Source organism: Adiantum capillus-veneris, chromosome 19 (genome assembly GCF_014529385.1).
Source record: "Adiantum capillus-veneris isolate H3 chromosome 19, ASM1452938v2, whole genome shotgun sequence".
Lineage (NCBI taxonomy): Eukaryota > Viridiplantae > Streptophyta > Polypodiopsida > Polypodiales > Pteridaceae > Adiantum > Adiantum capillus-veneris.
The window spans coordinates 6,359,391-6,374,704 of record NC_140949.1 but is presented as its reverse complement, the minus strand read 5'-3'; the positions used below and the strand labels follow the sequence as shown (position 1 = coordinate 6,374,704).

The window sequence follows — 15,314 nt, the reverse complement described above, 5'->3', positions numbered from 1 at the left end:
TGTATCAGATGTGCTCGAAGGCATTCCAGCCATTTCATAGCTATTGGCTCCTTGAAGAGATGCTTCTGAGCCATTCCTAGACGTCTGAGAGTAGCGCAGTGGCCGGTTCCGCCACGAGAAATCATCTGCTGAGGCAGAAGCGGTTGCTGCTGAGGCTGGGTTTATTAGATAGGGCATGGGTGGGCAGGGGCGAGGGGGAAGGGGCGAGGGGCTAGGGACTAGAGGCTAGGGTTAGGGACTAGGGCGAGGGGCTAGGGACTAGGGACTAGAGGCTAGGGGCTAGGGACTAGGGACTAGGGACTAGGGGCGAGGGGCTAGGGACTAGAGACTAGGGGCTAGGGACTAGAGACTAGGGCTAGGGACTAGGGACTAGGGGTGAGGAGCTAGGGACTAGAGGCTAGGGGCGAGGGGCTAGGGACTAGAGGCTAAGGACTAGGGACTAGAGGCGAGGGGCTAAGGACTAGGGACTAGAGGCTAGGGACGCGGGACTAGGGACCAGGGACTAGGGATTAGGGACTAGAGGCTAGGGGCTAGGGGCGAGGGACTAGGGGCTAGGGGCGAGGGACTAGAGGCTAGGGGCTAGGGACTAGGGACTAGAGGCGAGGGGCGAGGGGGAAAGGGGGGCGAGGGCGAGGGGGAAGGGGAGGGTTAGGGCGAGGGGCCAGGGGCTAGGGGATGGGAAAGGGCGAGGGCGAGGGGAAAAGGGGAAGGTTAGGGCGAGGGCGAGGGGGAGAGGGGGAGGGTAGGGCGAGGGGAGGGGGAGGGATTAGCTCGAGGGTGAGGGGGAGATGGGAAGGGTAGGGTGATGGGTAGGGTGCAAATAAAGAGCACGCAGCTATCATGAGCAAGAGAGATATCATGATCTTGGAATTCATCTTGCAGGACGGGTTTGGTGAAGGGAGTTTGCTAGACACAGAGGGGAGCTTTGTTCTGGTCTGAGAAGCAGACACCAAAGGGGTTGATGTTTGAAGGGGGGTAAACTGCTGTAGAAGAGATTTCTTACTGCTTTTATGCTTCTTCATAGGCTCAGGTGGCACATTAGATTGAGTTGTTGTGGAATCATTTGAAGAGGGTGTTCCTTCAGGCAAAGAGTGAATAGAGACTCCATAACAAGGCATAGATTTGGTAGCCTCCAACCACTCCAGCAGATCTTCGTCTGACCCTTCAGGTGTAGTAGGCTGTTCTTGTTCAGGGTTGGTTTCCATTGACAAAGAAACTTGCTACACCACTGGATCCATACCTTCTTCCAAAAGGATGGGTTGCATCGGGGAGCCAGAAGTTTGTATCCACATTGCGTCGTTTCCCCAATCATGAAGTGCTTTAGTGTGTCGCAGCCATGGTCTTCCAATGAGCAAAGGAAATCCGCCCTCAACCTGGGGAAGACGAACCACCACAAAATCCAAGTTAAAAGTAAAGTTTTGTACCTGCAGAGGCACATTGTCCACGATGCGCACTGGGTATACTGTTCGTTGATCGGCCAATGTAACTGTGAGGGGGGCAGGGCGAGTAGGCTGTAGACCTAGAGCTAACATAGTGAACTCGGACATCAGGTTGATGCCAGATCCACCATCCACTATCACTCCTGAGAACTGCCTACCCAAAACGGATACTGTCAGGCGAGGGCTTCTATAATCAGTGAGTGGAGCAACAGGATTGGATATCATATAGGACTCTGATGGTCGCACTAGGAGGTGCCCTCCACTAGGACCTACTCCAGGATAAAGTGATCGAATCACAGCAAGGGTGTCACTTCTAAACTTTGCATCTAGTCGCAGCATGTCATAGAGGGACACTTGTTGGAAAGTGTTCTTCAAGACTGTCTCTGCTGTAAGCTTCTCTTTTTCTACCTGTTGTTCCTCTGGTACCTTGATCTTCTGTAGATCGGAAACTGCTTCCAAGAAAGCTTCATCAATATCGGAGAGCAAAGATTTGGATTCTTTCATGGCACTGGGGGATGGCTTGTTAATAGCTGCAGGCGGGGTATCCACTGGTGTGAGATTGTGTGGGGGAGTTGAACTTGTTGGAATGCTAAGACCGAGAGCGGCTCTCTGGGCCCGGGTGAGGACGCCTGATGGCTCCTCTACCAGCTGCGGCAGCTTATTTTTAGGGGTAACCACGTGGGTAGAAGAGGGCGGCTGAGAAACAATGCTAACTGCTATCAAATTGAGCTTGGGAAAGGCAAACTCATTTTGGCTTTGACTTGGGTTCGAAGCCGTGGATGCACGAATTTTAGGGCAATCCTTACTGTAGTGATCCTTCATATCAGGGCAATGCCGGCAGGGAAGGGACCCTTCGGGCAGAGGGCATTTGCTTTGGTAATGACCATATTCCCCGCATCTGTAGCACAAAATGGGCCAATTCACTGGACAAGTCGAAGGACGAGGTGGTCCTTGCTCTATGGAGTTAGAGGTGGAGGCATAGAAGCTGTGAGGTGGGGTGTGAGCATGGGTGTGATAAAAGCTCTGAGAGGGAAAAGTGCTTTGCATACCTTGCATTGGAGGGGCTGTCAGCAAAGCTGGCATATGGTGTGGATGGCCACAGGGAGAAACCATGTTGGATGCAGGTGTTGGCCCTTGCTGAAGAGAAGGACCAAGACCTTGCTGTATTTGTCGCAATCCCTTGAGGTAGTAACAGTCCTTGTCCTCATGTCCAGATTTTTCACAGAAGTGGCAGTAACCCCGAAGGGGACATTCATGTGGAGGGTGCCCTGGAGAGCAGCATGAGCTACACCAAACCGTAGCCTTGGTCTCTTGCTGACACTTGAGCTCTTCTAGCTCGCGCTTAATCTGTTCCAATGCCTCGTGATGTGGAGGCTTCTCTTGTCTAAGAGAGAAGGACCTCTCCTCTTGAAGAGCTCGCTGTAACTTTAGGGCTTCCAGTTCCCTGCGGTAAAGAAGTTAAAGGATCAGAAGGACTTTCCAAAAACACAGAGGGGGTGTCCATGTGAGGTGGTTGGTGAACAGCTTCCTAGCCTTCTCTATCCTCGTAGCAGCTGCAATGAACTCCTCCAGAGTGGCGTCGGGTCGGAGACTCTCTCGTAGTTTTTGCTGAGAACTTTTGGGAAGCGCCTTCTCCACCCACTTCTTAACCATGAATTCACCGGGTTGCTGAGGAAGCTTGGCAACCAGAGACTTGGTCTTAGTCATAAGCTCTGCAAAAGTCTCCTCTGGCTTGAGCACCATGTTGGCCAACTCATCCAACACCTTCTCCTGGTAGTCACCTGGCCTAAAAGCTGCACAGAACTGTTGTCTTAAGGCTGTCCAAGTTGCAAAATGGTTCTCTGCAAACTGGCTGTACCATTTGTCTGCTAAGCCGTCCAAGGTGGAAGGAAAAAGTACCAGATAAGCATCTTCCCTATTAAGACCACGTCCTCTATAGAGAAATACGAACCTCCGTGCATGGTCGTCCGCATCTTCCGAGGAGAGTCCTTTGAAGGTGGGGAACTTGATGTTTACCTTGGCCAACACGCTAGCCAACGCCTCCATGGCCCCTTGTTGCAGCAGAATAGGGGAGAGCTTTACTGGAGAAGGTGATCTGGAAGATGTGGAACCTGATGAAGGAATGGGAAATGAAGGAATGGGGGATGGCGTATGTGGAGGTAAGGTTGATGAGGTTAATGGACTTCTACTAGATACCACCGGGCGTCTTCTCTTATAGTGCTTCAGAGGGCTCAGTAGTGCGCTTTGACGCTCAACTGACCGCCTTGTATGTGTCATGCAGTGAACAGTGAAGAGTGCTAGAACAGGTGAGGATATGACTAGACCACCTGGCCCAGGACCAGTACTAGACCACCTAGCTGGCACCTAGCTGGCAGGACGAGGAGGGCTGGACCGGGGCGAGGACTAGACCAAGGACCAGTACTAGACCACCTAGCTGGCAGGACGAGGAGGGCTGGACCAGGGGCTGGACAAGGGCGAGGAGGGCTGGACCAGGGCGAGGAATAGACCAAGATCCAAGACCAAGGACCAGGGCTGGACCAGGGCGAGGACTAGACCAGGATCCAAGACCAAGGACCAGGGGCGAGAGAGGAACAGACCAGACTTGCAGATTATCTACACAGTGTGAGCAAGTGTGCAGGTAACAACCAATTAGTTTCACGATTCTATCCCCACAAGAGTGAGACTTCCTTTGAGGTCCCACCGTGATCACCAAAATGAGAGCACCTATAGCGCGGATAACGTGTCGTGCTCTCTACAGTGGGTGGTCCTCAGTGCAATGTGCGTGACAATCTCACTCAAACAAACTGAATCTCCCTCAAACAGATGAACAGAAAGGAAACAATAGACGTCAACAGAGCTCTCAAAGACACAGCAGCAGACCAGAACATATGACTCGACTATCTCAAAGACTGATACAGACTCTGGCGTGGCAGCACACTCAGCTCCAGCTCAGGACTCTCAGGTACAATGGGGGTGTCGAGGCTCAGATGTGCCGGGATGGTGCAGACGTGCTCTGTGTATAGACTCACTGCTCTAGAGGACGATGCTGGACCAAAGGTGAAGACGATGATGATAATGACCCAACGGCTCATAAATGTCAGCCACCTAAGCCAATCTCCAAAGTGAGTGGTGGTCGTGACCTGGCCACGATGTCCACTAGACCACCGTCCGTATCCTGCCACGTGTCACTGCCCAGCCCAGCCCAGAGAGTCCGTCCAGAGTCCGACTAGTGTGAACCAGGCCAGACCAACCGTACTAACTGAGTATCCTGTGAAAGTGACACTGTAGCCTGCTACAGGGCTGAGTTGGGAGAGAGGGGGGGAGAGTTGGGAGTTGGGAAAGGGCGAAGAGGTAGCAAACTATCAAGAGAAGTGAATTCATCAAGCAGGACCTGCTCTGTGAAGGAGGTTTTCTAGACACAGAGGAGAGCTTTGTCGTGGTCGGGGAAGCAGACACCAATGAGGCTGATATTCGAGGGGGTGTGAACTCCTGTAGAGGAGATTTCTTCTCGCTTCTATGCTTCTACATAGGCTCGCCAAATCAAAGGCTTCCACCAAGGGCGCATCAAGAGTAGCTTCTGTGACCGTCAACCTTTGAGCTGGCTCAAATGGCTCATTAGGTTTAATTACTGTGGAAACATTGGAAGAGGTTGTACCTTTAGGCAAAGAATGAATAGAGACTCCATAACAGGGCATAGATTTGGTAGCATCCAACCACTCCAACAGATCCTCGTCTGACCCGTCAGGTGGAGTAGGCTGTTCTTGTTCAGGGTTGGTTTCCATTGACAAAGAAACCTGTTGCACCACGGGATCCATACCTCCTTCTAAGAGAATGGGTTGCATCGGGGAGCCAGAAGTATGTATCCACATGGCATCGTTTCCCCAATCATGAAGTGCTTTAGTGTGTCGCAGCCATAATCTTCCAATGAGCAAGGGAAATCCGCCCTCAACCTGGGGAAGACGAACCACAACGAAATCCAAGTTAAAAGTAAAGTCTTGTACCTGCAGAGGCACATTGTCCACTATGCCCAATGGATAGATTGTCCGTTGGTCGGCCAATGTAACTGTGAAGGGAGCAGGGCGAGTAGGCTATAGACCTAGAGCTAACATAGTGAACTCGGGCATCAGGTTGATGCCTGATCCACCATCCACTATCACTCCTGACAAATGCTGACCCAAAATGGACACAGTCAGGCGAGGGCTTCTATAATCAGTGAGTGGAGCAGCGGGATTGGATATCATATAGGACTCTGATGGTCGCACTGGGAGGTGCCTGCCACTAGGACTTGCTCCAGGGTAAAGTGATTGAATAACAGCAAGGGTGTCACTTCTAAAACTTGCATCTAGCCGCAGCATGTCATAGAGGGACACTTGTTGGAAAGTGTTCTTCAAAACTGTCTCTGCTGTAAGCTTCTCTTTTTCTACCTGTTGTGCCTCTGGTACCTTGATCTTCCTGTAGATTGGAAACTGCTTCCAAGAAAGCTTCATCAATATCTGAGAGCAAAGATTTGGATTCTTTCATGGCACTAGGGGATGGCTTGTTAACAGCTGCAGGCAAGGTATCCACTGGTGTGAGAATGTGTGGGGGAGTTGAACTATGGAATGTTTAGACCAAGAGCGGCTCTCTGGGCCCGGGTGAGGACGTCCGATGGCTCCTCTGCCAACTGCGGCGGCTTATTTTGAGGGGTAGCCACGTGGGTAGAATGGGGCGGCTGAGAAACGGTGCTCACTGCTATCAAGTTGAGCTTGGGAAAGGCAAACTCATTCTAGCTTTGACTTGAGTTCGAAGCCGTGGATGCACGAAGTTTAGGGCAATCCTTACTGTAGGGATCCTTCGTTTTAGGGCAATGACGGCAAGGAGGGGACCCTTCTGGCAAGGGGCATTTGCTTTGGTAATGCCCATATTCCCCGCATCTGTAGCACAAAATGGGCCGATTCAAAGGGCGAGTCGAAGGGCGAGGTGGTCCTTGCTCCTGGTGCATTGAGTTTGAGATGGAGGCATAGAAGCTTTGAGGTGATGAGGGAGCAAGGGTATGATAAAAGCTCTGAGATGGAAAAGTACTTGGCATACCTTGCATAGGAGGGGCTGTCAGCAAAGGTGGCATATGGTGTGGATGGCCACAAGGAGAAACCATATTGGATGCAGGTGCTGGCCTTTGTTGAAGAGTAGGACCAAGACTTTGTTGTATTTGTCGCAATCCCTTGAGGTATTAACAATCCTTGTCCTCATGTCCAGATTTTTCACAGAAGTGGCAGTACACCCGAAGGGGGCATTCGTGTGGAGGGTGCCCTGGAGAGCGGCATGAGCTACACCAAACCGTAGCCTTAGTCTCTTGCTAACCCTTGAGCTCTTCTAGCTCGCGCTTGATCTGTTCCAATGCCTCGTGATGTGGAGGCGTCTCCTGTCTAAGAGAGATGGACCTCTCCTCTTGAAGAGCTCGCTGTAACTTTAGGGCTTCCAGTTCCCTGCGTAAAGAAGTAAAGGATCAGAAGGACTTTCCAAAAACACAGAGGGGGTCTCTATGTGAGGAGGGTTGGAGAACAGCTTCCTAGCCCCCTCTATCCTCGTAGCAGCTGCGATGAACTCCTCTAGAGTGGCGGCGGGTCGGAGACTCTCTCGTAGTTTTTGCTGAGGAGTTTTGGGAAGTGCCTTCTCTACCCACTCCTTAACCATAAATTCACTTGGTTGCTGGGGAAGCTTGGCAACCAGAGACTTGGTTTTCGTCATAAGTTCTACAAAAGTCTCCTCTCGCCAGAGCACCATGTTGGCCAACTCATCCAACACCTTCTCCTGGTAGTCACCTGGCCTGAAAGCTGCACAGAACTGTTGTCTTAAGGTTGCCCAAGTTGCAAAATGGTTCTCTGTAAACTGGCTGTACCATTTGTCTGCTAAGCCATCCAAGTTGGATGGAAAGAGTACCAAATAAGCATCTTCCCTGTTAAGACCACGGCCCCTACAAAGAGATACAAACCTCCTTGCATGGTCGTCAGCATCTTCTGAAGAGAGTCCTTTGAATGTAGGGAACTTGATGTTTACCTTAGCCAAAACGCTAGCCAACGGCTCCATGGCCCCTTGCTGAGCTTGTTGCTCAGTAGCCTGCTGTCGCAGAATAGGAGAGAGCTTTACTGGAGAAGGTGATCTAGAAGATGTGGAACCGGAGGAGGGAGGAATGGGTGATGTCGTATGTGGAGGTATGGGTGATGAGGTTGATGGACTTCTAACAGGTTACAAGGGTCGTCTTCTGTTGTAGTACTTCAAAGGACTCAGGAGTGCACTTTGACGCTCGACTGACCGCCTTGTATGGATCATGCAGGGACCACCAAACCAACCAAGCTTTGGGCAAGAAAACCTTGAACTGGCTGAAGACTGGTCTAGACTCTACTAGACCAGGCAAGTGACTAGACCAGGCTGGACCAGGGACGAGGACATGTTGGACCAGGGCGAGAGATGACTAGGGCGAGAGAGGACTAGACCAGTTGGACCAGGCGAGAGGAGAACAATGCAAGGCAAGGTAGGCAAAGCTAGATAGACCCAACTAGCTTCAAGATTTGCACCTCACATAGTGAGATTTCAGTTGACGTCCCACCGTGATCGCCAAAATGAGAGCACCTGTAGCGCAGATAATGTGTCATGCTCTCTACTGTGGGTGGTCCTCAGTGCAATGTGCGTGACAATCTCACTCAAATAGATTGAACAGAAAGGAAACAATAGACATCAACAGAGCTCACAAAGACACAACAGCAGACCAGAACATATGACTCGACTATCTCAAAGACTTGGAGAATGATAATGAAGAGGTCAGAACTTGGAGAATAGAGTACAGGTGACTGTTATTTTTGACTAACTGCCAGCAATGCCCTTTTTTTATCTATTATAGGATCAGAGAAGGCTGGGTGCATTAATCGTTGTGAACAAGGACGAATTGAGGAGTGCAGGTTTCATGGATGCAGTGGATGCATGTTCTGACAAAATAAGGATGTTGATTCGGAAGGAACTTCATTATCAGTAAGTGCTATAATAGAAATAACAGACAAAACATACAAATAGGAGCTCACTTGAACATAACCCTTTACATTGACTTGTGCTTACTGCTAATTTCTGATGTCTAAATTTGGTAAAGCACATTACAACATCAAAAAAGGTCAAAGATCTACTGTAGGTAGACCTGAAACTCTGGTCGCTTTTGGAACTTTCCACAGTATATGTTTGGGCTATATCTTGCCAGTTTAGTAGACAAGTCCTTTGTACATTATATAACATGTAAACCTGAGCACAAATTTTCTTCGGGTCAGCTGCAAGTCTCTACTACTTCCAAATTTTTTCTTTCATCTTTCAATAGTCAAAATTCAGGCTTCTTTTTCATGTGTTATATGTGATGAGACTTGCCTATCATACTTATCGAAGGAACTAGCACAGTTTAGTGCACTTAATCGTCCAATTGCACCCTTGCAACCCAATTGAGGTTTTGAGGAAGTAGCTATATTTTGCAGCTTGTAAGATTACCTTTTACACCAGAAAATCATAGCAAGTAGCCAATTTAGGACAATCAAAACCTTATTTAAGATTAAGTTTTCATTTGTATGACGTTTCACATTGTGCTTGTTTGTGTGCACAGCACTGCTGGTTGCCCAGAAAAGATAGGTCCCTTTCTACTGCTCAACGAGGCCTTCACGGTAAGCTCCATTTTTATCCTTGAAATGGCTTTCGGTCAGTTTCATCTTTATGTAAGGATTTAAATAGTGTTTTAATATCTTCTCTTTACTCAGTGTATCATGTGCTTCCTTTGAAAATACTGTTGGTTGCAACCAAACAACACATTGCCTTGAGATTTTGCGGAGCAGGCATGCTCTTCAAGATTTTAAAGAAATATCACTAGGAAATCCTTTTGAACCATGTGCACTAATTATTCAGTGTGGATGTCTAATATGAAGAAGATTTGAGAACTGGACAAGGGCTCCCTGATTGTTTCCTTAGTGTTGAGTTCTACCTGGTGAGTGAGCTTGATCCTGGGGTCACAGCAGACCAATGTAGAGATATTACACTCCCTGGAAAGAAAAGCTGGAAAACTTTTCCAAAGCTTTTTCTAGTCTAATACCATTTGTCTTGTAATACCGTTTGTCTTGCCGCTCCTGCATAGATTAGACCAGCAGTCTTCACTCTGTCTGTGTGGTAGGGCCCCGGCTTATGGCAGGTTTCTGGCTATGGCTTTGTGTAATCGCTTTAAAGAGGTCAAGCAGGTATTACATGTATGCACATATTGATGGAAACAAAAATTTGGAAAATGGAAGACGTTCATTTGTTTTTTGTGAAAGGAAAGTTTCAGAAGCATTCCTTTCTATGCTGGACATGCAAAAGAGAGATGTAATTCCACACATGGCACCGTAAAACTAGATTTTTAGCGGCACTGCCATCACTTGGGTAAATTGTAGCTTCAACATATGTAAACCTTTCAAGATTTTGTAGCCTTTTGGACTTCCAAGTGCTTTAGGAATCTTTTTGAAAAGAAACAGTACACCTATTTTTAGTTTTTGGGTTCAAGACAACAACTTTGATGTATCATTGCATTTTCTTATCTAATGACACTGCACACCAAAAAAGTCTATGACACGACCAAGTTTTGCTGATAAAGTCCGGGCTTGCTGTGTTAAAGATTAGGAAGATAAGATGGATGATAGTGAAAACTTAGTTCTGTCAGGGATATTCTGTCCCTCTCTTTTTAATGGCATTTAATCACTATGTTCATTTTGTTGGGGGCAGGTGGATAATGATATGCTGACTCCCACAATGAAAGTACGCCGAAGTGCTGTAACTTCAAAGTACCAATCTCAGATCAAGGACCTCTTCTAATCATCATAACCAACACACTTATGCAGAGCAATTTTAAGTGCCCACAAATTTTCCCTTCACAAACTATAGCAGGGAACTTAATTGTCATGCGATGAATTACTCTTGTCAGGAGGTTGTGATTTAGTTTCTAGACAAATGCTTGACATTTGATATGGTTGCAAAGTATCCTTATCAAATCAAGGGGATGCAAGCTTCTTGTAAAGCATGAGGGATCATTTCTAGAATGACTTTGAATATCAAAGTTACTAAATTCTGAGTCACTTCCATATGATTTGCTACTCTCTTCAAGGGTAAGTGAGAAGAGGTCAATTAAGACTATGTCAAACTATGTCAATTAAGAGACCAATTCAGGTGCATCAATTGAGGGATTGTCCCTAGTTTTCCCTAGTACATGCCTATTTGTTGGTACCAGCTTTTGTTGTTACCTTCTTTCTCTCGAGACAGGTGGATCTTTCATGTCATCTTGGTTACATTCAATCACGTTGCTCTCTCTCTCTCGCGGAGTACCAGCAGAGGCCAGGACATGCCCCCTGTGTGACATCGAGCCTGAGACAGAGTTGCACTACACATGCCACTGCCCCGTCTACTACGAGATACGAGGCCGCTTCCATTGCTTGTTCAGAGAGGGCTTTGGACCATTCTCTAGAGTCATGCGGTACGAGGATCAGAGATGCCTGGGTTTGTTTTTGCTCGAGCTGCGCAGACACAAAGAGAGCCTAATGAGAGGAGAGGATATCCAGTATCAGAGACAGATCACAGACTTCTTTAGAGCTGCCACTGGACACCCCGGAGGAGTTACTACCACAGCAGAGCTCGTCGCTTTACGCCAGAGGCATACTGATCGATCGAGCGACTGAGCCGGGGAGATCCAGACACCCACGACTACGGAGGACTACACAGCATCGACGGAGGCTGCATCAGAGGATTCGGATCACTTTGGCTCGACATGCACGACGCCCGGTCAGACTACTGACCATGGAGGAGATTGATGAGATCCGCCAGTGACTGATTCTGGATCTCCTGTGATCTAGCTATCCGAGCTAGCTGTTTAGCTGCTTAGTTCACACCTAGCAGTTTAGGATTCCATAGTATTTTATTTTGTCATTTTGTCATTCTGTCATCTTGTTACTCTGACTTTGTATCAGATCCACCACATTGTAACTTTCTGGTCTCATAGGTTACTTTGGCGTTTTGAAGACGTTAATATAACATTTCATTTCATCTCTCTCTCTCTCTCTCTCTCTCTCTCTCTCTCTCTCTCTCTCTCTCTCTCTCTCTCTCTCTCTCTCTCTCTCTCTCTCATAGGTCACTTGCCTTTTGAAGACGTTAATATGACATTTCATTTCCTTTCATCTCTCTCTCTCTCTCTCTCTCTCTCTCTCTCTCTCTCTCTCTCTCTCTCTCTGTGACATCAAGCCTGAGACAGAGTTGCACTACACATGCCACTGCCCCGTCTACTACGAGATACGAGGCTGCTTCCATTGCTTGTTCAGAGAGGGCTTTGAACCATTCTCTAGAGTCATGCGGTACGAGGATCAGAGATGCCTGGGTTTGTTTTTGCTCGAGCTGCGCAGACACAGAGAGAGCTTGATGACAGGAGAGGCTAGCCAGTCTTAGAGACAGATCACAGACTTCTTTAGAGCTGCCATTGGACACCCGGAGGAGTTACTACCACAGCAGAGCTCGTCGCCTTACACCAGAGGCACACTGATCGACCGAGCGACTAAGCTGGGGAGATCCAGACGCCCACAAGTGCGGAGGACTATATAGCATCAATGGAGGCTGCATCAGAGGATTCGGATCACTTTGGCTCAACATGCACAACGCCCAATCAGACTACTGACCATGAAGGAGATTGATGAGATCTGCCAGCGACCGATGTTGGATCTCCTGTGATCTAGCTATCCCAGCTAGTTGTTTAGCTGCTTAGTTCACACCTAGCAGTTTAGGATTCCATAGTATTTTATTTTGTCATTCTGTCATTTTGTCATCTTGTTACTTTGACTTTGTACCAGATCCACCACATTGTAACTTTCTGGTCTCATAGGTCACTTTGGCCTTTTGAAGACATTAATATAACATTTCAATTTCAATTTCTCTCTCTCACAAATTTCTTTTCACTAGATATGGGACAGCCAGAGGAGCAAGCTATCACTGTAGAGCTCCTCCCACACTCATTCGACACTACTGGCACTCTCATTGACCGAGCACTTCAGCTACAGAGATCCAGACGACCATGATTGAGGAGAGGGGCTACACAGTATCGACGAAGACTACAGCGGAGGATTTGAGCCATACTCTCTCGACATCCACAGTGCAGATGAGGATGGATTCTAGTAGTAGTAGTATTTTTGTTCTAGTCTTTTTGTACCCAAACATGGTATCAGATTCACAATTTTGTAACGGTTTGGTCTCATAGGTCATTTTGGCCTTTTGAAGACGTTAATATAACATTTCATTTCATTTCATTTTCTCGCCACACGTTCTCGAGATTTGTCTTATAGGATGATGTGCGCCGCAAACAAAGGCCTGTGCTAGGGTTCGCACTACAGTCAGCAGTCCTTTTTAGGGTTCGCACAGCAGACAAAGGTCTGTTTTTAGGGTTCGGGCTGCAGACAGAAGCTTGTTTTAGGTTGCACGCAGCAGACAGCAGGCTGCTTTATCATTCTAGGGTTCGCACAGGCCAATTTAGGGTTTAGGATGCAGGCAACGGACAGTGCTGACTGTCCAAAGCATCTTGAGTGAAGCAGTTTTGTCAGCAGTAAGCCAACTACAATGGCAAGTCAGTTAGGGTTTTGGCCAGCGAGAAGGATCTTTCAGCAGCAGAGGAATTGCACAAATTGTGGAACAAACGCACAAATAGAACAAGCGGACATGAAGAAGCAAAACGACAAGGATGACCCCCTCAAAGATGCCATCCAAAAATGCAAAGAAGAAATGCAAGCAACCATCAACAAAATCAACCGTAGCCTCCTAGGCACGATAAAGACACTTGAGAATTGGGTGACGGCCCAAGATGAGGAGATTGCACGACTCAAGGAGCTTGAAGAGGTGCGCCCACAAAGTGCACTCGAAGAAGGGGAACTTCAACCATCGGTAATGGAAGAGCTCAACGCCATAAAAGAGCAAGTGCAAGTCATCAAAGAAGGGGAGGAGCAAAATAAAGAAATGATGACTTCTTGGGTGGACATAATTACAAAAACATGATGAGGCCGAGAAATGGATTGAGGTCACCAAAAAAGGCAAAGGCAAAGAATCAACCCCCACACCCACCATCATTAACATGACACTAGTAGAGGAGCAAAGGAGGCGTGTGCGTTCCTTACATGCAAGGATTACCAACCTCAAAGACCAAGATAATGTTGAGGAAGAGGTCAACGAACTCATGTTTATGATGGGGGTTACTGGACCGGCGCATACAAAGGCTTGGTGAGTAGGTAACAAGAAAAGTGAAAGCAAGGGAGAAACTTCCAAGGAAAGAGCGCTTATCCTCTGCTTCCCCTCTCTGGAAGCAAAGGAGGACTTTTTGAAGAAAAGACCCACTCTTAAGAAGATGGGTATTTTTCTTGGGGACGACCTCACACTCGCAAATTGCTCATATGAAGGAGGTAATTCCAGAGATTAGAGCGGCAAGGGAAAAAGGGAAGACTGCTTTTTATAGAGATGGGAGGGTCGTGATAATGGAGTGACGCTTCACATGACAGTGCGGGACCTGTGGGAGTAAATTAAAGGTGGCCGCCTGGAACTGTAATGGATATCTACGCCTTGATGTAGGTGCCTTTGAGGATAGTTTCACTGGGAGAGACATCATTTTTTTATTATGAGACACATCAGGCTCTTGGAAGTCCATGCCAAAGGTGAGCAGATATAGATGGGAGACAACTTGTAGACAATAGAAACGGTTAGAGAATCAAGGACGGGGCTTAGGGGGAGTGGGAGTTTTAATTAGAGAGGAGTTGTAGCCATTGATATATATAGCACGCAAGGATGAGCAAGCTAGGTACATGGGTGAGACTGAAGGCAGAGACGAGCAGTTATCTCTACATTGCTATTTGTTATTTCCCTCCTAGTACGTCAATATATGCAGCACCTAGAGGACAATCCCTCTTTCTATTTTGGATGATGACATATGGTAGTTTTCCAGGGATGGTGACATTATCATACTGGGGGACTTCAATGCTAGGACTGCCCATCATCAGACAGTATTCTATGATACTTTAGAGGAGATGCTTGACGAGCTTGATGTTACAAAGATGGGCTTATCGAGACTATCACAGGATGAGGAGCACACTGAATATGGAAGATACTTGATAGATATGGGGACTGCACATGGATTGACCATTTTGAATGGCCTACAGAGATTTCCTACATCAGGAGATTTCACATTTTTTCCACACCGACATGGGCTAGCACAGTGGCCCAGCCATGTCTCACTTCATCCTTTCAGGATTTCATAGTGGGCACTAGGCCAGTTGGAGTAGCAGTTGATCATGCTATCTTGTCTTTCACTCTCATGTTTCAGTTCAGCACAGCTCCACTAGGAGCGGTCTCCACACACTCAATATACCTTCATGAGGGAGACGAATTCTGTGTACATGGATGAGATATACAAGCAGCTATGCACCCAGGAGCCAAGATGGCCACTAGATAAGCTCACTGAGATACTGACAGAGACGCTCCATGATGCAGCATCAGAGACATATTCCCACAGTCAGCCTACACAGAGACGATCTGGGAGCATGTCCCAGAACAGTTGGTATGAGGAGGAGTGTCGAGAGACGAGGATCAGATTGCAGAGGAAGGTGATCATGGGTATTACCACACAAAGACAGTCACGGATTGTCTTTCGCCGGCTAGTGTGACGAAAGAAGAGGGCTTATATATCTCAGCTAGAGCGAGATCTGTGTAAGTTGTTTATGCATCTGGACTCGGACGATGCACAGAGACTATTCCATGAGCATTCACCACCACCAGCGATCACCTCCACAGAGACATGGGGGGAATATTCCACATTTCTCTACACAGCAA

At 47.7% G+C, this 15,314-nt stretch overlaps 1 protein-coding gene across 5 annotated transcripts in view; it reads left to right on the top strand.

Annotated features, from left to right (window-relative positions):
* The window catches only part of LOC147433502 (putative acyl-activating enzyme 16, chloroplastic), a 210,340-nt gene extending 198,853 nt beyond the window's left edge, over nt 1–11,487 (top strand). Inside the window, exons 16-18 of one of the 5 annotated variants that reach the window (XM_086490187.1) lie at nt 8,317–8,444; nt 9,055–9,112; nt 10,197–11,485. In XM_086490187.1, coding sequence (XP_086346313.1) covers nt 8,317–8,444; nt 9,055–9,112; nt 10,197–10,286 — 276 coding nt within the window. In that variant the 3' untranslated portion in view covers nt 10,287–11,485. Of the gene's footprint in view, nt 1–8,316; nt 8,445–9,054; nt 9,113–10,196 lie in introns of those variants that run through there. The other 4 variants (XM_086490186.1, XR_015185273.1, XM_086490188.1 and 1 more) reach the window with 4 other exon arrangements.
* The last annotated feature ends 3,827 nt before the right edge of the window (nt 11,488–15,314 follow it).